This window comes from Corvus moneduloides, chromosome 1, assembly GCF_009650955.1.
Source record: "Corvus moneduloides isolate bCorMon1 chromosome 1, bCorMon1.pri, whole genome shotgun sequence".
NCBI classification, from domain to species: Eukaryota; Metazoa; Chordata; class Aves; order Passeriformes; family Corvidae; genus Corvus; species Corvus moneduloides.
In genome coordinates, this window is record NC_045476.1 from 110,972,244 (window position 1) to 110,997,833 (window position 25,590).

The 25,590-nt window shown below is 36.7% G+C and overlaps 1 protein-coding gene across 13 annotated transcripts in view; it reads right to left on the bottom strand.

The window, feature by feature from the left end:
- Positions 1 to 25,590, bottom strand: part of PTPRM (protein tyrosine phosphatase receptor type M) — a 453,822-nt gene that overhangs the window by 178,543 nt on the left and 249,689 nt on the right. For 9 of the 13 annotated variants that reach the window (XM_032122179.1, XM_032122252.1, XM_032122211.1 and 6 more), the window contains exons 12-14: positions 7,329 to 7,602; positions 6,154 to 6,190; positions 775 to 849 (exon numbers count right to left, since the gene is read on the bottom strand). In XM_032122179.1, the coding sequence (XP_031978070.1) occupies positions 775 to 849; positions 6,154 to 6,190; positions 7,329 to 7,602 (386 nt within the window). The remainder of the gene's footprint in view (positions 1 to 774; positions 850 to 6,153; positions 6,191 to 7,328; positions 7,603 to 25,590) is intronic. The other 4 variants (XM_032122255.1, XM_032122222.1, XM_032122245.1 and 1 more) reach the window with 1 other exon arrangement.

The following is a 25,590-nucleotide window of genomic DNA, read 5'->3' on the forward strand; positions in this document are numbered from 1 at the left end:
TTTGAAAATAAACATGTTTGCAAAACCCTAAAAGGTTTTATGCAAGGGTTTCCTTCCTAACAAAATGAATAATTTCCCCAGCTTCATAAGGATTTTCTGGTATATTCTGAACCATCCTTCAAGCCACATACAGCCTAATAGTGGTTTCACTTGAGTACTGACTTTACTTTGACAATGAGATTTTTAAATACTTAAGTCTTGCTCATTCTCATATGTCACATGCTAGGTTATTTTATTTTAATCCTAGAACTCATGTGTGACACAATAAAAAGGAATCTGTTTTATTTCTTTATTTTCTTTCATATTGAAATTTTGTCAGAAAATATCTTCCCAACATTACAGAGAAAAAACCTGAATCCACTAATACTAGATCTTCCACATGCAACTCTTGAGCCTAAATTATTTACAAATTCTAGTGTCTTGATCTAATAACAGAGAAAAAAATAAACAGGTACACACATACATATCTATATTCAAACTTTCATTGAATTTATGGATGGAGCAAGACTAGATCTCTTTACAACATCAGGCTTGAAGGAACATTCCACAGATCACATACACAATGGGCACATGCAGCGGAGTCGTATGTACAGGGACGTGTGTGTAAGTTTTGGTGCCAAGCATACCACTGAATTTAATGGATCTGAGGAAAAAAATTACAAACAGAAAGAAACTTTTAACATAGGAAACTTTTTATGAGCAGAGAAGGAAGAAACTGTCAGGGAAAAGGAGCTGAAGAAAATGAGACAGAATGGGCATGATGACTCGTCTGACCTGTTAGTTGGTCGTCGCCTGCAGCAGGGCCGATGCGAATGTATGGTGTTGTAAGCTGAGTCACGATTATCGCAGCTAAGGCAAAGGAAGAGTTCCAGGTCAGCATGCATGAGGGAAAAAAAAGCCAGACTGAAGCTACGCCAGCAAGAAGAATCTCAGTCAGTTGTTTATTGTCTGAACTTCACAAATAAAAACAAAGAAACTCCCACAAGTTCCTTTTCATCTTCAGCTGTTAGTGTGGTTATTCTGCAAATTAATAAGCTGTCGCGTGTGACTTTCATTCAGGAAAAGGACTCAAAGCACATTATTTACTGCGTTTGAGGAAACTGGAGACTCTTTGGCTCTGCTAGTCACAGCACTAGGCTTTGTAAGTGAAAACTAGCTGATTATTCAGATTACTCTAGTATGAACTTCTCCAAGTAATTTGAGCTAGTTTCATTTTTATTTTCCTATTTCATAATACTATATTTTACCTATAATTTTTCAATATAATTTTTACATAAAGTGTTTTTGAGCTAGTTAAGATTAATTTTTCTTGTACCCACTTGGGTCAATGTTCTGAAAATGCACACACTACACATATACTTAATGTTCAGCATACAGAGAATGATCACTGAGAGGTGGCATGCTTTTAATTAGGTATGTGTGTGAGGTCCGAGTTTCAAGTTCACAAGGAAAAGCTGAAAACCCTGAGTTGTTTGTGCCCCTGAAATATTCAGACTTTTCTGACAGAGCTATAACAACCACTGTCTGCTACAGACAACTATTACCATGGCTCACATTAATAAGATCTGTTATTTCTTTGTTTTCCAGCAGTTCTGTGATTGCTTCTAAATGGTTAAGCACGCTGTGATACATATACATTAAGGAATATAAAAAAAATTAAAAGGTCAGATCCAACATGATGCAGCTGGAGAATGATGCAAAGGAAAAAATATTGGAAAATTAAGGACAAAATTATATGAAAGATCACTCATTTACATAGAACAGCCTGGGTGCTATTAGAAATGTGGCAACGAGAGAGGAAAATAGATCATCTACCATCTGCAGACAATTAAACTCAAAACTGCTGCTGCATAATATTTTGAAATATCCCTCTGCAACACTGAAATGCAGTGTTGATAGTAGCTTCTAGAGTACTGTTGCTATTGGATTCTAAATATTATAATATCCTTTTCTCTCTCATAATTAATGAAAGCCTTCCAATACTGCAAAATTAGAACAATGATGCCTCCCTCTTGAGAACTGCATTCCTAGGAGATAATCAAGATGTTTCTATCCAGACAGTGTTGTAAGTCATATCAGGAAATACAGTCTTAATATAAATCACAAACCACCACAAAGTTGATAGTAATAAACTTGGAGGAGTTTTGGAATGTTTTCAACTTAGTCTGTTGAGATTTTACAGTCATTTAGCTTGAAGAAAGAGTAGGAATATGAAAGCCATATTTCAAGAAGTATATGACAACCTTTATTACCACTGGTACAAAAACTTATTCCTGATTTTTGTTTGTTTGTTTAATTATCTTGTCAAAAATAATGGGAGTGGAAACCCTGCAGTCTCCCCATTTGTATATACACCAAATAGTCACAGAGGTCCCAGAAGCCTTTGTCTACAGAAAACTAAGATCAGGAGACTCCACACCACAACAATGTGCTGTATGATCCTTCTACTAACAAAGTCAGTGGCAAAGACTTCCTTTGACTTCATCAGAAGAAGAAGGAGAACTTTCAGCTCTACAAAACCCAACATTCTCATCCTAATTTATACTTATAATCACTGCAATCAGGATTTTTATATGATCTCTAAAAGAACACATTTAACAGAGGTTTCATTTGTAAAAATGTAATGGTCATAAAACAAGATCATTTTTTAGAAGGGTACAAGCTGAGGTTGTTTAAAATATACTCGATGAAACGAGAAAGTATTAATCTACCTGCTGAGCCTAGACATGCACTTGACCCAGTAGAATTAGGCTGCACTTTTCTGGAGACAGGCTGTACTCTTCTAACAGGAAGCCTGCCACTATGATAATAAGCTATCTGGTGCACTTGGTCTCTGATACAGCAACAAGGTTTGGTGTCTGCCAGTTGAGCACATGCTTGACAGTAAAGCACATGCATTATTCCTGACATCAAGGGGAGGGAAAAGTGTACTCAAGGTACAGAACAGTTCTGCTGGATCTGGGACAAGAACACTGTTGTTATATTACATTTAGGTGTTTTTATTTTAACAAAAAGTAAAGTGTATGGTGGGCCATGGAATGAACACTGCACGACAGCGATAAAACCAACTCTCAATGATCTTAAGAAGGTCTTAAGAGCACCAACAACTTTATTATCTAGAGATGAGATAATTAAAGGGAATATAACTAGCAAGTGATACAACTCCGCTCGTGACACGTTCTGAACTCCCATATTGGTCCTCAGGGCAGACTTCAAACAGGCTAACCACATATCCTTAATACACACAATGAGGGGCTAGCCAATCTCAGCTGGCTCAGTGGAGCATCTTGAAAGTTGCCTTGAGGGACCTCGATCCTAGGAAGGGCTCCCGATGCACTTGGTGCAATCCTCAAATTCCATGGGAATGGAATTGCAGGGACTCTCAAGAACCAAGCAGACAGTTGGCTGTGCTGTCATGTGGGTTTTGCAGGTTATGTTTTATGGCACAGGCCTTGACCTAGTAAAATACTTATGTGTCTACTTTGAGATGGAGTAGTTGTGACCTAGTCAAGGAGATTATTCTCTGTGCTCAAAAGTAGGTACATAATTGACTTGATCAGGGCCAGCTGGTCAGAGCATGGTGCTAAGAACACCAAGGTTGTGGGTTGAGCCTCCATACGGGCCATTTGCTTAAGAGCTGGATTCGATGATCCTTGCGGGTTCCTTTCCAATTCAGAATATTCTGTGATTCTGTGAAAGCATATGGTTTCCTACATATGTAGTAAAATCTACAGTATGTCTACTGATTCCAATGGCCTACACAAGGCTGTAGGTATTTTCAGGATCAGACCTTATTTCAAAAGAAGATTGCACCAGTTTCATACATGAATGGCCTAAAGCAATTCCCCTAGCTTTAAAAACCACCGGACTCGAACTTCTGAAGATAAGAGAAGCCCAGATTACAAATATTTCAGGAAAGTTACTGGTGTGTGAAAACCAGATGTTGTAGTGGAGAGCATTCCCAACCTTATTTGTCAGGAGCACTACAGCGCATCCGTAGATGGACATAACAAGCACACAGAGCTTAAGCAGCTTACTGTCTAGTAGCTACACTGTAGTCTCAAAGCTCAGTGGAAAATGGTGCAAAGTCTCTAAGAAATCTGACAGAGTGGTCAGAGCAGCCTTTGCTTACTGGGGTACAGACAACATGAATGCTGCACTGAGCAGTTCGCGGGGGTTGAACAGAGGGGAGGAGAATGGGAGAGGACAATTTTATGTCTTTTCCCAATGCAGGTATAGTGATTTCTGACCTACAGACATAGAGCATTTTTGCTATTTTTTTCTAACCCAAATGTGGGAGGTCCAAAGAGGGCACAGAATTCTGCTTTTCCCTTAAGTATCTCTGTTAGATCTAAAGGGAAAACATCTGTACAGACAGCTATTATTAATACCATATTAAAATACGTCATGGTCTCCATTTAATTTTTTAAAAATTAATATAGATTAAAAATATAATACAAGCATTCCATTTAAAATCATGGAAATCAATGCTTTACTGTTGCCCCCAAGAAAGTTTTGCACCAGGGACTATACATACCATCAAGGATACCTCTGGTTTAAAAAAAAAAAAGTCCTCACAACAACCTCTCACATAATTTTATTATGAAAAAATCTGAAACGTGCTTTCAAAACAGAAATGTAGGGAGATCTGTTTAAAAGAAAAGCTGCATTTCTCACATCTCCATTGCCAAATGGGTTAGCTCAAAGTAGCTTGTTGCTATGGGAGCTATTCCAATCCACAAAGTTACCCTCACTTCTCAAATGAGAGAGTAAAAATCCTCAGTCAGACACGTAATTTAAATAGTTGGACATCCATTAGTGATTTGGAATACAAATCTTCAAGTAATTTAAAATCCATTCCTCTAATCATCTAATCTATTATGTTTTCTGATGTAACACAGTTCACTCCTGGTATCACTGAAGCTACTTGAAAACAATACAGGATTTCACTTGCATCTGGAATTAATCTCTCATCTATATTATATTTGGGTTGAGTTCAGATATTTGAAAGATTTCAGTGGTTTAGTAAGCAGTCAGTTAGTAAATTAAAATTAAAACTACTTCCTTTGGTTTGGAGAAGAAAAGAAGCCAGGAATCTGTTTGAAGAGGCATAAAAATGTATTTGTCACATTAGGGAGTATCCAAACTTTCAACAAGGGCAACTTCATGCTAACGTTTCTGTTACTTTTAAGTAATGAGATTCCTATCCACCCCATTTAGTCTTAGTGGTGGTGATGGAATTGTGAAGTCTACATGTAGAGGAAATCATGGTGGAATCAGTTCCATTAGGGATAGTCACTGAGACAAGCATGATCTCCTGCAAGGTGCAGTGGTATAGAGATGAAGCAGTTTCTGTTTTATCCTCTTGCCAGGTGCTCGTGCTGATATTACCTGTTCCTACTCACAGCAGCACACTCTCTTCTGTTCCTCTATACAATCTCCAAGTAACTGTACTATTCCATCACTTCTTTTTCAGGCTTTTAAGTTGCCAACAGCTAAAGGTACTAAAAAGTTGAGACTACAAAGATAATCACACAGATCTAGTCCCCAAAGATAAACAGACCAGCAGCATGTTTATCTTTCCCTTTTTGGGGACAAAACCTATAGCCAGCACTGTCTCAATTATAAAAACTTATCCCATAAATGGTAGTATCATGTGCTGACAGTCGAATAAATATAGCTGATCTGTGCCATTAAAATGAAGAACATGATTTCTCTGCTTCTCTTTTACACAGCAATTAAATTAAGGCAATTGCTTACAACTAAGGGGCAATTTTTCACTATGGATATATAAGCAGTACGTACTCTGCAATTGGCAATTTTACAACTCTACTGTATATATATATACACATATGGAAGTACAAAATATTTACTGTGAGATCATATAAAAACCCACAGAATATATTTTAAAAACCCTGTGTTCAAGTAGACAACCAAAAGTAATTAATACACTTATTGATTAAAAACAAACAAACAAACAAACAAATAAATTTCCTAAATCTTAGCTAGGGATGCAAATGATTCTATGAAAATTCTATAATATGTTTAGTGATGTATTTTAGCAATAAAAACACTTCTGGAATTTTGCAAAGACCATGTGAGGGGAAGGTCAACAAGATGAAGTACAGAATACATGACATAATACAAACATACCTTTTGTGGCTACCCTGACGCAGTCAATTTTAGTTTCCTGTGTCAAATAAAGAGGAAAAAGGTCACATCTTGTGTTTCTAAACAGAGAAAGTCATCCATGTTTCTATTCTTCCAAGTACTGATAAAATGTCAGAGAAGAATGCACCTCATTCCATATTTAACTGCTTATTAGCTAACTCCAAAGTGCATTCATAATATGGACAAATACTGCTTGGGTATGGTAGCTAAACATTTCACTTAAGATTCCTCTAAAAGTACAAAATGTGAAAGATATTCCCAAGAGCACAGGGAAGTGTTCTGCTATTTAACTCTGGCAACATAATGACCTTGGGAGATTTTTCTTTTCTTACAGAAAGTATAGTTTGAGGCATCATGTTAGACAATTTTAGAAAGAAAAAATAATCAATGGTGTTTCACATTTCTGCACTGTTGGTGCCCTGTGAATGAGGGTCCATTATGGTTTCTGGCAGAAAACATTTCCAGGCTGTCAGCACAGACAGCCAAAGCTTACCAAGAATTGAAGGACTCTGGGTAGGTCTGTCCAGGAAATGAAAAACAGCTCCAAGAAGAATTAGTCTGATGAAACATGATCTGTGAGGATCTTTTTAAACACCTTTCATTTCAGTTCCATCTACTTCTCTTTCTTTTTCTTTTACTTTGTTTGCAGAAAGGGACCAAAAAAAGTGGTTTCTAATCCAATCAGGGCAACCAAATGAGAAAAAGGGAGATCAAGATGTCACAAACTAAGGTAACAGGACTGGACATGCCAAGACAGATGTGCTGAAATCCACTATCAAGTTTGGCTTAAACTTAACAAAAGAAATCACAAAATTTTCCTGTTCAAAGCAAGAAAACAAAAACAAACAAAAAGGAAGAAAAAAAGCCAGTGAAACACAGTCACTGGACAGCTTTTAGCTAATAAGACAGAATGGTAACATACTACTTTGCTTGCTCACTACTGACAAAATGTGTGGTTTTCCCCTCCTCTTTCCTGTAACCTTTAATCATGAAGCAATATTGTGTTAGGAAAACTGCTATTTTTTAAACTCAGTGTGTTAAATTTCATGGTTACTTCATTTTCTCATTAGCAACTAAATTGGGCATCCTGCTAGTTGATGCCAATCATTTATTTACACACAAACACTGTATAAAATCACGCCTGTTGCAAGACTTACCCCATTGGCTCTGCTAGCAGCTTGAAAATAGATGCTGTAGCTCTTATGAGGAAGAAGAGGAGTATTCCAGAAACCACTGTAGGTTTTGTTATCACCAATAGTAAAAGGCTGAGCAGCTTGTAAACCATTGGCAGGAATCTCTGCAGCAAAGTAGTACTGGGAATTCAAGAGTGAGGCATTCTGGAAATGAATGGGCACTGGGTAGCACTTCAGGATTTCAGTTGTCTTTTTGGTCCTCCGTGGGCGCTCTTCTTCAACAACGATTTGATAGACACTAAGAGTGTAGAAAGGAAAGAATGAAGGAAACAGTGGTTATTTTAAAACTTGGGCAGTCAAACCATCCTAAAACCATAACAGCATGTCGATATTTACTGGAAAAAACTGTTAAAAACAAAGAACACAGGAAGAAAATGTCATTTTCATATTCAGGTGTATAAATTTGTGGAATAGATTCATGCTTTCAAACTCATTTTGTGTTGGAAAAACAAAATTAGCCATACACACCACAGCTTTTCACACAAGTGAATGCACAGAACATTTTCTTGTTCAAACTCTTGTACACAAAAAGTGTGCTTTATCAGTGCTAAAATGTGGAATTAAGTATTATTTTGTTCATCAAAGCAACCCTAAAGATATAGATTCCCTTCTCCAACCTGGTTATCTTACCTAAGTGAAATTAAATTAGTACTAAGATAAAAATGAAGGCACAATTACAAAGAGACAGGAGCCAGTATTTGCCTAACTGATGACATTGTAAATATTTATAAAAGCAGAGAGTAAAGTAAAATTTCAGTGGCATATTGACTGTTGCTGAGCAGGTATATAACACTTCTTGATGGAAGCTATTATCACTCAGAAAAGCACTTTTACTCATTTTATAGATAACCATATTTTTAAGTTTCTGCATTCTGCAAAGCAAGTCAGCTTGCACTTGCAGTCTTTGCTGTACTGGGACCTAGAGAGACCAGTCCACCCCTCTCCACTGTAAAGGTGCTATGGACATTCAAACAGGAACAAAGAAATTGCAATTTCTGCTGTACATGTGAACAGTGTAATCATTATACCCTTGCAGTTGCTGTAAAAGACTGAGTCAGTGCTTCTAAATTTGTGAAGTGGGAAGTTCATATCTCTAAAGAGGTTTGGCTTACAAGTTTATTGCTTCACTGGGGACCAGTGATTCTTAATCAGTACTTGTCTCCTGGAACCTTGAATCCCAGTAAGCAAGTCAGTCCTGATAATTTATGTCAAAGTAGCAATGTGTCCACATTTTTGCGTATCATCTACATCCATAACAATTTATGATCTTTTGAGTTGATGTTTCATAAAAACCAGGAATCTCTGGGAAAGCTAAGTTTCTTAAAGATCAAATATCCAGAGAGACTTCTGACATGTTAATGTTCTGTCATCTGTAGGTAGAGGATTATGTTTAAAGGAGATTCTGCCCAAAGTATAGGGACACGTGGGCTGAGCTTCTGCAGGACCCTCTCAGTCTGGACCCAACAGGGTTTATTGGCTTAGTGATGTCCCTGCACAGCTATGGCTGCTCTCCTTCTGAAGGCAAGTCTGGTTTAGAAATAAAGAGATTAACTGTCCAATGACAGGAGGGATGGAACGTTTAAGCAACGTGGCAAGGGGAAGGTGTCCCTTGACCACAATCAGGGGGTCGGACTTCCAACCCAAACCATTCTATGATTCTATAACACCACCATTTTAGGTCTGCAGAATCTTCATACTTAAATATCACCAATATGCAGAAAACACCAATTCTCTTGACCATGTTACTGTTTTTTTACCAGACTTACTGATCATGTGCCACAGACCCTGTTGACTATGTTTTTATGATCTAGCATCTTCAATAGGAGAGTCTGCACTTCTATGCTCACAAAAAATGCCTGAAAATTTAACACTGAGAATGCAATTAATACCTCTTCTTCTGCCTGATTTAGACTTTCAACATGGTGGGGCTTTAGTTTAATGTTAACAACTTAAATCTATCTGCCTTCATGAAGATGTCTATATATGTCTATATATGTCTACTATATATCTACAGTTCTCAGAGAACTCAGCAGAAAGACGCTGTCTCCTTTGAGTCAACCTAATTGCTCCTCAGACTCCACTGATTGTAATAACTAAATACTCAGCTCACATGTAGACATCTAGAAGTGGACACCCAAATTTAAATGTTTTAATTTAATGCTAAACTTCATGCAGAAACCTAACCATGCATAAATTTAGTACAGCCAGAGACACAGAAATGTCTTGAGGGTTCACTTGAAGGCCTCTGCCTGTACATTTTGCAGCTCTGTGCAACAAAGTCTTCATATCAAGCAGAAATATTTTAATTAGTTGATTAATTCCATGCTGACTAGTAAATGAAGGTCAATCCACAGCACTCTTTCTTTGATCCTGTGAGAACTGATTTGTAAAAAAACTAGCCTTGGAATATCTACATTACAATCTTGTTTTTCTATTACAAATCAATTTTTGACATAATTTTCACAATTAATTTTCTAGAACAAAATAGAGTTACTTAGAACTGGGATTCCAAGCTACTTTGAAGACAGCATGTTGCCTCCTCTAACTATTAATTTTCAGTGAATCTACAATAAATACCACTTGCAAATTTAAATGGAATATTGGGAAAAAAATGCAGAAGGTAATGTAAACATTTATTCTTGCAAGGTAGTGAAACTGGATACGCTTGCCTAATACTCCAGCAAATATAAGGATCCCTCAGTTTCACTAAAGCATGATGGATAGTAAACTAAGTTACTTCTTTCTTGCATCAGGACTGAATATAAGAGGGACTTCAGACCAGATGAGGTAATATGACCTGTTTCAGTACCGGCTGAAATGAGGGTTCTCTTATTTTTTCCCTCAGTGATTAAAGCTAAAGACTGTAGATATTTTAGAAACAAATCAGCCATTAAAATGCTCCTTCTCCCATGGTAAATCCATATTTAGTTATAATACGTGCACGACTCCTTGTATACATTTTAAATGCCTGCCATCTACTCATTTTCAGATAGTTTAAAGAAAGAAGTAAGTTGACTGGAGCAATTTCAAACTCAAAATGTCTTTTAATCCTTACTCCACAAGATGAATTAGATTTGCAAGCATCTAGACCTCAAATCTACTTGCTCTTTAATAATTTAAGCACTGAAAGGTCAAACAACTCTTTTCTGTTCCCCTTCATCAAAGTCCAAGTGCTAATGAAAAATAACTAAATCCTATCTGCTGGCCAATTTCCACACACTGCTGTTTCTCTGATGTAAATTAACACATTATGAGCACCTGGGTCAATGGAAACCTGACAGAATTTTACCAGTGATACTTTTTAAATTTGTACAAATGAGATCATCTTGCTAATGAATTTTACAAAATTACCCCAACTACAATCATAATGCAAAAGCTTTCTCTACATTAATATTGCTTCCCTTAGTATGTAACAGCTGGACTGCCTACTCCGAAAAGAGTTCAAGCTTAGTGAATTGAGCTAGCACTGCACCATGACTCTATTATTCCTCTTATGTATTAGTCAGATTTCTGGCTCATTTGAAGTTGAATTATTCCTTTTCCACACCTCTACATTTCAGAGAATAAAGTCTTCCTATCTGTAATCCAGAAAATAAGTTCTACACTACAGTGAAAGGTGCCAAAAGCATATCAGCTATCGGCAGCATTTAGACTGATCTTTCTGAGGGAGGGAAAGAAATGTAATTTAAATATAATTCACATTACACAGTTGTACTATAGAATTTCAATGCCTTGGAAATTAAATACAAAATTTATTTTTATAGATTGAAGTTCACTGTTGCATTGAGAAAGGAACACATGGGAATTATTTTTAACCTAGGATTCAAATGCTTCAGATTTGGAGATTAAAAAAGGTGTATGGAAAAAGAAAAAAAAAAAAAGATTTTTACACTGCTTTTTATTCTACCAATTCCAAACCAGTTCCAAATTTAAATGATTATGCAGAGATACAGATCTGAACACAATAGCTTTAATTTTTGTTAGAAATTAGATGTAGCAGGTCTCTCAGATATTTATTGAAATTGTATTGCTTAAATTGGAATGGTGTGTCAATGTCTGATAAATACACTAATTTTTTTCAGAGTTGAAAAAGAGACATGAAAGCAAACAGAAAACATATTAGCATGGTAATAAAATATGCTCAGAATACTTAGACAAATGACAATTTCAAAGAAGATTAAAGTATATATCTAGTCTTAACTACATCAAATGATGGGTTTTGGTAACCTCCTGAATGAGGACATTATTCCACATTACTGGAATGAAGTAAATCAAATCTTAATTAACCAAAGTCTCATTTGAAGTTACAAAATTACTTTCCAAGAAGGACCTATTGGATACAAATATGGACTTCTTTCCACTTCATTCATTAAATTCTTCATACAGGACTCCTTAACATGTACAATCTAGGCATTTATTAATTGAAACTTATTAATCTGTAATTACACCTCCACCAAAGTAATTCCAAATTACGCACAAAGGGAAAACAAGCTTGATTACTTCATTATTGAAACATCAGCTCTATTTTGTCTCTCTAAAACAGTCTTGATGCTTTACATAACTGAAGTGTTAAAGACATTTTTAGAATTCGTTTTACAGAAGGGAGACGGCCTAAGGAACTGAATATGGACAAAGACTACCTGAATTTATTTACTGGTCTTAATACAACTGCTGTGCGTGATCCTACGCAAGTCAGTTAACTATTATGGGCTTCAGACATCCAGTTGTGAAACGAGAACAAGCAACTTCCTTATTCCATCTGGCCTGCCTCAACTGTTTAAAACCTCTTCAAATTCTTCTCTTTTTTTTTTATCCTAGGAAATGTATCATGCCCACAAAGCTCTTAAGATCCACTAAGAATACCCTGATCAGCTGTGTGAACTGCTGGGCTACCTTTGCAGACTGTTATGGTGATACTCTTGAGCCTAATTTGAAGTTTTCTGCTCACTGTTGCAAGTTCATGCTTTATTATAAATATACAAAACCGGTACTTTTTATAGATCTATTTCTGTATTTTTGACTTGCATGCTTGCTTTTTTTTAATGCTTACAGAGTCAAACAAGAGAATAACCCTTAATCTACATATTCACCATTATTTCAAGTTACTCATTCCCACAGCCCTAGTTATCTGCATGTTAGAATCACTTTACTGCATTCTTCTACTAAAATAGCAGTTCCAACAGAGGGCAAAATTAAGAAGCCCAAACCCCACACTGTTATCTCAGTTCTAAGTCCATGAAGAACCTGATTGCTCAAACCATAACAGTCTATAGGGTCCCCACAGTTTCAGCTATACTTCTGTAGCCCCTGAAAATTCTATCGTACTGCCATTAAGACTTTTAAAATATATCAGTTGTTTTGTTCATGTTTTGCATCTAAAATTCATGTATCTTTGCTCGTCATGTGTTATGCAAGTTTATTATCTAACTGTTTCTTGAGAAGAATACAGCCTTTGGGTAGTTTTTTCTATATAATATGCAACATAACTTCATCTCTGTCACCACTTTTCTCTGACACGGTCATATCATATTTATATGGATTAACATTGTAGATATTTATCTATTTCTCCATATCCTTATATGGCACTAGATTCTTGTAATTTATCCTATAACTTTAAATTTTACAGTACTAGAAATTATATGCAATTATACATATGTAATGTACCTTGAAATGGAAGAGGGAAATTACTCTTTAAAGGACAGGAATTAAAAATTTATGGTTAGCAGGCAAATAGAAAAAGGCTACAGGAAATTGCTACTAACTTTCCTCTTACCGTGCAAGAGCCTGTATATTTATTATAGGGGGATTAAACAAAGGTGATAAACAACCTCTGATTTATCAGGTGTCTCACCATCACAGCTACACAGGCTTTGCCAGCAGGTCAGGAGTTCTAGCAACACCCAATATACAGTGAATAAAATATACTCTGTATATTTCCAGAACAGATCCTATGCCAGAGAACCAGCTGAATAGCAGGCCTGTCCCTCTGACCACTATAGAATTTTGCATATTTTATCAAAGGTGGAAGCACACATGGTTCAACTGCGGACTACAAGTAAGACCAGGGAGTTTTTGATTAGCAGCAGGACAAATGAGTACACCTACTAATCATGGAGAGGACATTTAAGGTAGCCTTCTCTATTTCAGGGACATTTTATTTGGTGGATCAGAGAATTTCTGGGCTTTATGCAAAATACAGCATTGCCCACTATAGCTTCTAAAAAAAGATGAAGAAGCTTAAAAAAAATCCCTTGTAGAAACATAATGTTCAGATATGAAAATATAGAACTCAGAGTGAAGAAAAACAAGCAGACTGAACAAAACCTCTAAAATGATGTTGCTGTACCAATGCCAACAACAATGCCAATGAGTATTTTTAAAATAGTACATTAATACGTAATTTATATAGCGGGGAAAAAGTGATTTAGGCAATGCTGCAAATAATATTCTCACAACACATTTATTGTGTAACTTGTAACTCAAAATTCTTGTGATGGTTCCCATTTAAGCACTTAATGTACCAGTGTTAGAGGTGCATTGCCTGTTTCTTTGGGTGAGCAAAGAGCATTTTAAATCCTTATAGCTTTTTGGAGTGAAGGGAGTCTGAAATCCTTCTAACTTTCTGTTTGCATCTTTACTTGAAGCCAGGAGGTTCCACACAAACAAAAGCTCCACAATCAGGTTTCTAACTCGGTGGAACAGCTGTTGCTTCACAAATGTAGGGAAGGTGCTAAGTAAATAAAATACTTTGTGCTAGAAGCTTGTTCAAACTTCAATGGAATTCTTCTACTTTCACACCTGGCTTTATTTACTAGCTTTGCAGGTGAAGAGCTAAGTCTGGTTAGATTCTCCAAGGCAGGGCCTGTCTTCATTCTCAGGAAATACTATTACCGGCACCTGAAATTTCCAGCCCATGGGGAAAAATGAAATTCAAGAAATCTTTTGGAATCAGACCTGGCAAGAACATAAGAGAGACTAATATTATACAACACTACCATTGTCATGCAAGGAGCCCTATTTCTCAGATCAATCACAGCAGAAATACCTTAACGGCTGTAAAGGAGGAGATAAGACAGCTTAGGTTCAGTCCCTAGAGATACTGCCAAATGTAAACTCTCAGGTGTCATAATAGGCTTTATCTTCACAGACCCAAGTCCACTGGGGAACAGTATCTGGTTTTTAATGTAAAACTCCTAAGCTGCTTTGTGACTGCCCAACTCTTTTGTATGGACAGTCTCAAAGACATAAAAGTCAGGATTTACAAAGGAGATTTTCTGGGAAAAATACATCCAAGCAAACCTCTCCTTAGCATTCCTAAGGTTTTATACAGGAAATCCTGACAAGTTTTCAAATGGAAAGCATTATGTCACTGGAAGTTAAAGGTATTTTTCTTGTTCTTTCCTCCAAGGACAGTCACCAGGGGAGGATATGACAACGGGTTCAATTCCCCTGAGATGGAAAACGTGCTACATAATACCTTAATTGCAGAAGAGACAGATAGGCTCCAAAAGTGGTAATTTAATGGCCACCATAAATTCATAATACATTCAAATTCTTTTTCCAGACAGAGAAGAAGTAATATATTTCTCTTTTGCAAATCTGGACTCCCTAGGATTTAAAATTCCTAGAAGAAAATCTGCAAGGAAAAGAAGACAACGATGCACACTCCTTCTACTTTCCAGTGGCCAGATGGGTGCCACTTAGTCCTGATGACACTGGGTGTTTAACTTTTTACCTTATTTCCTAGTATAGATTCATTGTTTTAGAGAATCTAAGTACACCTGTCAGGGGCAGAGAGTGTCCAGCAGATCTTCAGCCTTGTAATTGCAGGCAATCATACACCATTCACAAAACCTTTCTGAAATGTTTTCTGCCTTCAGGTTCAGTTATCACAAATGACAATCCAAAACATAGTTTTGTTTTGTTAGTAGAGAAGGAGAGAGAGTAGAAAATCTTTTAAGGATTGCAGTTTGTAATACTTTGTTACTTAGCAGGACAATAAAGATTGCCAACATGTAGGCGGCAGTAGATAATCTGTACTTGGTTTTACAACATACAGCCTGCTGATGGACTGCAGTTTTAACTTCATCCCATCCATCCTTTGCAAAAAATCAATAAATTCAATATATATGCTAACCTACACTTATTCAAAAGAAGTATTAGTTTACTATTGAAACAGCATATTAAAATTTATAAGAACCATTTACCCAACATATATATAAATGGTGTTTAGACATAACGCCAACAGTAATTGTGGCACAAGAGACTGCTCTCTTGTAAACTGAGATTTGTGAACTGGCAAGGGGATCAAAACTGTTCTCTCAACCCTCCCAACCCCCCTAATCCTTGATAAATATTGATGAAAGGATATTTTTCTTCTCCCTGGTTATACCACTCCATGGTTAATTATTTCTAATTTTTTAAATACTGGTTCCCAGCTAGGACTTGGGAATGATACCACTGCACTGGTCTATCAGAGCGACTGTCGGAACTACCACAAACAGGTTGACCAAGATGACAAGATGCAACTATGTCTTCACAACTGTTATGTACATTTCCACACCTGAAATTCCTTAATCATCTATAAATAGAGTTTCCCCACCCCTACTCTCCCAGGGGCTGGGTACTGCTCTAGACTGATATGATCCACTTGATGAGACGCAATGTATTAGCAATTCTGCATACTTAGCAATAACCACATAATTCTACCTTTCTTTTTCTTCTGTAAAGGTAATCATATACATCTATTTGTTATTTTGAAGGGGAAGTTTTTAATTATTGTTTCTTCTGCTGAAAAAAATAAATGTTCTAAAATACTGCAGGCCACAAAAACCCCCTATGATCAGAAACATACTTTTTCTGAAACACTGATAACTTCACTGTGGCCTGTATCTCCATACTTAATACAGATTTATGTTTTCGGCTGCTTTTTATTCAAATTCAAAAATGTCAAGAAAAAATATAAATTTTGTACATAGTCTGTAGACCTGCACAATACAAAGTGAGTACAAAATGTAAATAAAATTAACCCTACTTAAAATAGTACTGTTTCACAAGGAGTTCAAAGTAGTTTTCTACAGGTGTAAGTAATATAATACAAGAGAACATTTGACTCCACCTTCATAATTTCTTTCAGCTATTATATGCTGGACAAGAAAAAGACATCTTTGACTACAGAGCTCCCCTAATGTGCTCCATACTGGATCAATGAGATCTATCTGCTAAGAGTGACAAACTAAGAAGGGCACCAGAGATCTGGCAACATATTTTGCTTGTGGTGTTTTTTTTTTTTTTTTCCCTTGGTGTTTTTGGTTTTTTTTTGTTTGGTTAGGAGTTTTTTGTTTGTTAGTGATTTTTTTTTTTTTTTTGGTTTGGTTTAGTTTGGGTTTTTTCACAGAAAAAAAGAAATGTTGCAGATAGGCAATTGTGCATATGAAAATAGAAAGAAAAACAAAGAGAGAGACAAAACAAAACTAGGAAAAGATTGAAATATTCAAGAATACAAAAGATTACACAAGGTAGGAATGTAGAGAAGAAAAGAAGAAAATAAAAGAACAGATAATGTACTGAAAACAGCTTGACATGTATCATCCTGTTTGGTAAATAAGAAGTGAAAATAAAAAGTAGTAGTAGGAAAGATACAATAAAAATGAAGTCTATCTAATATAGATACACTTAAAGCATTTTTAACAACTTACAGTCAGCTACGTTTTTATAAATTACACACAGTATGCTTGCAAAAAGTGTTTGATTTCATAGCTATATTATGAAATCAAATACCTTTTACAAACAAATTGTGCGTAATTTATAAAATTACTTTCTTTCATAATAGAGTTGAGAAATCGTATTATATACTTTCATAAGACTGGAGGGGGGAATTGTTATCCAAGAATAACTGCCTACAAGATCTCTGTACACTCACTGTGATCTACTGAGCATTTTTTTGAATTGGTCTACCAACTGATGCTTGGATTCTTCCATAAATAACTCTGGTAAACATAAGCTTATAATCTTTTTGATGGGTATGTCACCATTAACTTTTTGGCAACAGTAAAACATCTCTGCTGACAGCTCTTTCCATGTACATGGGACATTTACATTGATCAGGGACTGGGTTTTTTAAAGGCCGTTTGAAACAGAAGATGCTTCAAAGCCTTATAAATAGACTAAGGCACTACAAGTTTTATTGCAAGAAATTCAGAATGTGTACCCAAGAACATGCCATAATCCCATCTCCATTCCACATGTCACCTGTGATACCCAGCTCCCACCCTCAATATGCTCAGCTCCTTTTAGTATCTCCCAAACACTGGCTGGTAAAGAAGCAACACATGCTGTGGCTGCTTCTGAGCTACACACTGGCTTGCTGGTATGGGAATTGTAGCTCTCTGCTGATGGACCAAATGAAATGAACTAACTCATACTCTAACACAGCCTATCCCTTCAGATGCTAATATGGGTCTTTCACAGAGATTCCAAAGTATGTGAGACACTTACTACTTATGCAAAATTCAAACTATTGCTTGAAAATTTCCAAGAGGTCCTATACTAATGAGGGAAGGAAGGAATATGCAGGCAGATCAACAGGATCTTGTTAAGACTTGTTTTCTTAGGAAACCAGGAAAAAAAATCAGGTGTAAACTTTAACTTATTTACGCATCAGAAAGTTTAATTCTGATCTTGGACAAGTAATACAGCACACAGAAGACAAGGAGTACTCCCTTTCTTCATTTTACCAGTGAAAAGTTTTATTCCTACAGAGAAACAACTCAGTCCCTCTAGGAACCAGATACTATTGACCTCACTCCACAAGCAGCAATATTACTAACTTAAATGATGCTGGTCTAAACTGAACTAACCTAAAGCTTCAGATCCTCCAGGGCTTTGAGACCAACCTCATTACCAAGCAGTACAAAACAGGGATGCCTCCTACTTTCTTTACAGTCTTCTCACAACTTGGCTTTAAAATGAATGCAAACCACAGAGAGATTGTGAGGTTACTAATTCCACAAAATAGTCCACAAAGTCACTATTCTAAAATTTTCTGGTGGTCAACTTGGAAAAGGTAAATTAAAAAAAAAAAAAAGTTTTCAGAGAGTGAGTGTGGGAACCCAGAGTGCAGAGAATATTTCTCTGCCTGTTTTGAAGGGTTCTACCCCCCTGGACAACACTGTTTTTGACCTTTGTCCATGGAGAAAACTGCCTACCCTCTGGGAAGAATTAGAATCTACACTGGTGTGAACTAGGTGATAGAATATTATGTAAGACTGTCACAGGGTGAAAAAATTTAGAGTTTTTGGGTTTATTAATATAGTAAGTAGAGAAAAGCAAAAAACTTCAAAATGGAGGATTGCTGTTGATCTCCAGACCGTCTTCTTTTTCTTCTACTACTCTATATTCTGCAGTAGAAGTAGTTTGGGATGATTCGCTAAAGAGTTCTGCAGTTCCTGTCTACGTGACAAGATGATTTATTATACGGTGGAAAAGTAAAAATAATGTATACTTTTAGTGACCATTGGTTAATTTACCTTTAAAAAGGCTGTGTAATCTTGATAATTTGGCATTCTCCTGCATTCTCTGCTTTGTGCTATGTCTGGGTCACGTTAGTGGCTCTATTTCTCTGATAAGACTTAATAAACAACTATCTGAAAGCAGAGAAGGCTGAAGCTCCCATTCGTCTCTCGGACTCTTGGCAAAGACTCTAAAAAGTCTCCCCCATCAGGGGAGGCACAGTTAAGGCACGGACAGTGTCAAGTGAGCTATACATACATCTGCTTATTACAACACTCCTCACCACTGCCAAGTTGTTCACAATCATACATAGGTATCTTTTGCTCTTTTTCTTTAGAGTGCAAAAGGCTATTTCCACTTATTTTAACTTTAGATATGGGAATGAAGATAGCATGATATATTGACTTGCAGAAAGCTGAACAGATTGTCCCTACCCCACCAGATATAAAACTCTGCTCACATCTGCATCGAGTCTCAGGGCTGGATCTCCTAGGCCATCCTTCCCACCATAGCAAGACTACACTTTTCTGTAGCCAGAAACACATGGCAGTTCCTCTCCTGACCATGTGAGGAAGCTTAGCTCCTCTTCACCTCTGCAACAGAGCTCTCCCTTGGGGAAGAAGGGCCTACTCATCCTCTAAGTGGCTTGGGTATGTACAAACAACTAAAAATAAATTAAAAAGATAGTTGCAGATACAGATTTCAAGAGGCTATTTCTGCTGTTATCAAACAATGAACAAGCCATTTAAAGTATAGAGCTTGTTCTATACTATCCTGCTAGTGATCTGTTCTTAATTTGAGTACTTTCTTCCAGCAATCACCTATTCAAAGCAATGAGTGAAGGAGGAAGAGGGCAAGAGGGAGGTGGGGAGAGAGAGGGATGCAGAGGAAAAAAGGGAGAGAGAGAGGGACAGGTGGGGGAGGGCAGAGACTTCCGTGTAAAAACCTGCCGAGAACAGGGATGCCAGTTAGTCACAAGTTATGTGGGAAGCTTTTATAACAAAAACCACCGATCATCAAAGTTATCTAGGTTTATGAAACATTTCTCTCCAATCTTGTTTACAGATATTTATATGATAAGACTTTCTCCATCTTTCAAAATCTGTATTAAAAACACCTTATTTCCATCACAATAGCTGAGTAACACCCACCATCCCCTTGGTATGCAGTGTAGTGCAAGGAAATAACCTTGGTTTATTCCAGTTTAAAGGACAAATAGCAAATCAACTTATATGTTCAGACTTTTGTATTTGTCATGCTGTGGAGGTGTTAGTGCTTAGCAGAGCTCAGAGGACAGTGTGTAACTTAGTACAAAAAGCATATGACCTAAACTGGTCTTGCTCCTAAAACATAATCATGATAACAGTTAATAGCTGGTCTTGCACAGACCATTTTTGTTAGATGTCACATGTCTGATATAGTAACACAACACTGAGTATTTCAGTCTTGTAACTTTAATTTCTCTTTGTCCTGGTTTGATCAAGATAAGATCAGTTCTAAATTGCTTTGGAATATTAGCTGGCTACCATGAATTTATTTTGTATTCTCTCAACCACAACTCATTACATACAACTTGCTTGGCATCAATAAGTCACTATGGCTTTTGTGTGTGTATGTGTGGGTGGGAGCGTGCGTGTGGCTCAATACCCTGCTGCTAGGCTATTTAGTGATAAAATCTGATATAATAAAATATTAATTACAGCTGAAAGGTTGGGCGAGAAATATGAACTCAATTACAGTCCCATATTGTGAACAAAGGGCACGGTGAAAAAATCCTTTAGTTATAGATGTTTGGGATAATAAAAGAACAACTAGAACATTAGACTCAAGCTGAGTGCTCCCTAAAAGGCCACCTGTTATTAATCTTCACATCAGGCATAGAATTTCAAGTAAATTAGGTCAAGATGAAAGACTTTTGCTGCTGATTTTTTTTTTTTTACTTAACTAATTTAAAGATTTCTTTATCTGAGTATTTTTTCTTTGATGTCACTGCAATTTAGTAATTAGAAATTTGTAACAAGCACAAGGACACAGCAATTGTGATTAAAGGTTAGATATCATATATAGTATGCAAAATGATCACCTTATATGGTGGCAAGAATTAGCAGTTTATTCTAGAAGTCTTCATTTCAGTCAGATTGACAGTTTCTCAGAACCAAACTGTAGCAGATGTGGTTATACCACTTTCTACCAAGGTTAGAAAGCCTCTTTTTTGGTTTGCTTGTTTTTCATAAAATACCAGCAGTGGAATACAAGTTATTCTAAGACTTCTTAATACATACATTTTTGTTCATCAGTTTGATTTACCCGAGTGTGAAGTTAGATGCATTACCAAAGACTTAACAGAATGTGACCAGATTGCAAACAAGCACAGCTGTGATCCAAAGTTAGTCCAAATCAAATAATATGACCTTGAAACCTTATGCTTAGTAGCGAACTGTAAGAACTGAGAAACCTTATCTATTACTGCAGGCTAAAATGTGCCATTAGATCATAAAATAAGATTCTCATTGTCTGAGGAACTGTGTTCTCTATTAACATTGTTTTCTATTTCAACAAATTTTGCTGAAACTATGGCGAGATATATTTTGGTACCAAGCCAGAAAAGAGACTTTCAATGAATTTACATTTATGATACTTGGAACAATCCAAAGACCATTTCAAAGCTTCTTAATCAGCTTTACATTCTTTGCTTAATTTCTTTTTAAAAAGAACACAGAAAAATGGTAAGTTCGTAAGTACAAGATAAAAGTATCTTGGTACAGGAAGCAAAGTGCTTTTACAAGCCAATATTACACCATTTAACTCACCAGTTTTCAGGTTGCCAAGGCCAATTTACAGAACAACAGGAAAGCATGGAAAAAGGAGTAAAGTCTTGTCACAGTTCAAAAGAACTTAAGAAAGCAAAACTGTCTAAAATAATTTAGTCTAAAAAAGAACGAAGTTAGAGGGGATCTGAAGGAAATATTCAAAATGGAAAGTCATGTCAGGTCAGACTGATCCTTCCTTTTCAACCTGACACAGAGAAGGAAAACGCTGATGCACAATGGTACTGAAGTACAGATCAATGGGGAAGATACGAAAGAAAATTCCAGGAGTCTGAACATATGCAAACGAATATGCAACAATCTGTGAGATCACACAGCCCATCTTACCAGAATCAGAAATATTGCTTCTGGAACTGTATGCCTGAGTTTCTGATATTCAAAGACAGCTAACTACTGCTTCAAAATTGCTTATGACTGGAATGCAAAGATTCATTACAACACACTTTCAGCTCCAGCAAAGTTGTTGATGGCACTCAAACCATCAGATTCCACCTGGTTCCATCCTGCTATGTGAGGCAGGGTAGAAAGAAGACACAAACTAGGTACTTTTCTTATGATAGAATATGATGCTGTTACTCAGTTTTCACAAATTATGTAGAAAATACATCTGGCAAGGTCTGACTGACCAGTTTACTTGGATTCTCAAGAAAACGGGAAGGCCAATTCTCACCTAAAAGAGACAATCCTAGTTCTTTAAGTCTACATGGGATGAATGTGTTATGTCATTTCCACTAAATAATTTTGAGATTCAAACATCTCTTTTTAAATAAATACTATACAATGTTATTTTCATTCTACAGTTTTCAGGGAAGCTGGATATAATACAACAAAATACTATACTGGAATTAAAAGGAATGGAGTAACAGAAAAAAGCAGCAGTCTTCATGCAAGAACCTGCCTGAGTAATTTCTACTTTCAAAGAAATCCAGAGCCACTTGTAAGCAAGAGATTTCTTCCTCAATAGCCATGAAGAAGATCAGTAGCTACACAAAGTTAAATTATAAGAGCAATGAAGAAAATACTTTGAGAAACAATATGATGTTCTTAAGGAATAGGAACATTTCCTCAGATCTAAATCCATACATAAATGATGAAGATATATTATTGCTCAGTCTCTTGTATTCAACTCCCAATTTATGCACATTATGTGTGATGCTGCCTCGTAGAGCAGCAGTTTTCATTCTGTTCTCCACAAACTTCTAGAAAATGCAGTTTGCAAAAGGTAAGAAAAACATACAGCTTATGGATTTAAAATCATGACAGTAAGATCTGCACATACACTGCAATATCTTCAGGGGTTTATAAATTAAAAAAATAATTCTATTAAGGAAAACTGATTACAAGATTACGAGTAAGTGATACTCTACTTCAATATTTTCTAGTAAACAATAGACTACTGCAATGCTGTAACTATGCCCTGGAGGGTGTCCATGAGGTGTGGACAGTCTGCAAATACACCAGTGTTCATGGACATGACCATGGCCCGTTGCACAGCTTTTATTTATGAATGTAAATTAATATGCAAATTGATCAAGGAGCCTGGATATTACACAGAAATTAAGAAGTAGAATTTAGAGCAGGAGATCCGCTAATGGATTAATAATACTGTTAACACTAAACATATCCTACAACTTCTACAAAGCTGTGCACTGGAAATTCACTACTGAATTGAGCTGGGGAATTAACAAAATACATGTGTTAAAATGAGCAGTTTGTAAGTACAGGGAGAATGCTTATTTTCTCCCTTTATTCAAGGATGCCTGCAATCTGCTGGTTTGTGTGCAGCACAGGAAGAAAAATATTTGCTGAGGCAGCTGACTGAATACACAATCCAATTTCAACAGGTTTTTTGATTCAAAGCTTGAAAACTGTTTACTGCTCATTAAAGCACTCACAGTGGATATGAAGTTTTTAATCTATTCAATGAGGGGATACCACACAGAGATACTAGCTCCAACAGCTCCACTACAGTCATTTAAGATGTGGTCTCACTTGTCCATTTTCTCCTTCCAGATGCTTTGTTTTCATGGGAAAACTGGTGGAAGGCAGGACATGCCTGTGCTTCAGTTGCAACTGCAGAAGCCAGCATTATCACTTAAGCACCCAAGGCACAGGCACATTTCCTCCTGCTGGCTCTGCTGTAGGAGAGCAAGACCACAGCAAAAATAACCACAACAGAATTCTCACCTCACAATGCTATTGTCTCTTTCCACAACTTAAATGCAGTGGGTTCCAGTCCAGCAATTTGGAAATGGAGATTACTGTGTTCATTTTCATTCTTTCTTCCCTACAAAAAGGCTCTGCAGGGCACTTTAATCAGCAGTGCAGAATGATGCAGGCAGACACAGAAAACAAGTCAGTCTTTGTGGCATCATCCCCAGTTTTTCAGGACTTCTGTGGATAAATACAAGGCTGACCTTCTATTCTGTCAGTGGAGGTATACCTCTTCCTCCTCCCTGCACTGGGAATGACTTTGGTAGGATTAGGTGGCATAGAAACCTTGGCAGCATGACACTGTGCAGCTCTTCCCACAGGAAATCTGGCTGTAGATAAAAGATTCTGCACAGTTCAGGATTAGCACAACTGTTAAATACAGATGAGATTTTGGCCTTGTGCTTCTACTACCCTACGAGGCTAATCTTGAAAACAGCTTCAGCTCTAGATGTGAGAACGCAGTTAATTCATCTGTCCTCATCTGATTTCCCCATGGTACTTTCTCCCCAAATTCAACATTATTATAATGCCTTACACATCTATCCTACCACTCTCTGAGGCTGTTTCAGGCTGAGGCACTTACCCTTCTCCTGAGTAAAGAGTTGCTGCTTTCAGTTGTAGAGCCCAGTAAGTGACTCTAATGTTTCTTTGTGTCATTTAATGTAATCCGGTTGAGCAGATTAGCTTTTACTTAGCAATGCTTTAGAGTCATGATGCTTGTTGTAAATGCCAGTGATTTCCCTTCCTACTTAAATGAACAGCATAACAGAAAGTTTTCATGTTAATATTCAGTAAAACGAATACTCCTTCAGCATCAAGTATGGGGAATGACAGTGTTTCACTTGGAGTGCATCTATAGCTTTTCTTCCTGTTTCCATGTAGCACTCCTCTATATCCTTTTGTTTCCTTTAACATTACTTGGTATAAAATAAAAGCATTTATTTGTTTGCTTGCAACACATGATCAAAACACTTTAGTACAAATAGTTCAATGGTTTAGAATGGCCCAATCAAATATTATTTATACTGAGTGTTAGGAATTGCCCCAAATTACTTTGTTCTGGAAACCCCAGTCCTGCCATACGTTTAAGTATTAGCTACAGAATTTTTTTTTAATGCAGCCATTTAGTGTTTGCTAGTGAATAAAGGGCTCATACAAGCTTGCTTAAAAATCACAATACTGAAGAAAATTTCCTAAGGTCAATGACCGTTGTCAAAGAATCTACAGAAAAGCCATTAAAGAGGTACTGATTACTATTGTGTTGCAACCTAAATTATTAGAAAAATCCTGTTGACTTTTTGCTCCTTGTCACTCAGTCAATTCTGATCCATGCGAGAATCTGGCCAAAAGTTTGTGCTCTGCTGGGGGTTGTCATGTACAAAAAACTGAAAAATGTACTTTTGGCACCACAGTGCTGTGTGACTTTAACTAGCACCACCTACCTGACAGGTGTACATACCTGTTTCAATTCACCACTGCGTAGAGAATTTATATTTGAGCTGTTTATATATATGCTCTCTAAATTGAAATTGCTCTCCTTCCTCTCTGAAGGTTATTCCTCTGATGCATTTTTAGAAAAGAATCATTTCTTCTCTTGGCCTTAACTGGCTAGCTAAAAAACAAGCTGAGTTCTCTTGGATCCTACACATGTAACACAGATTTTCCATGATCAT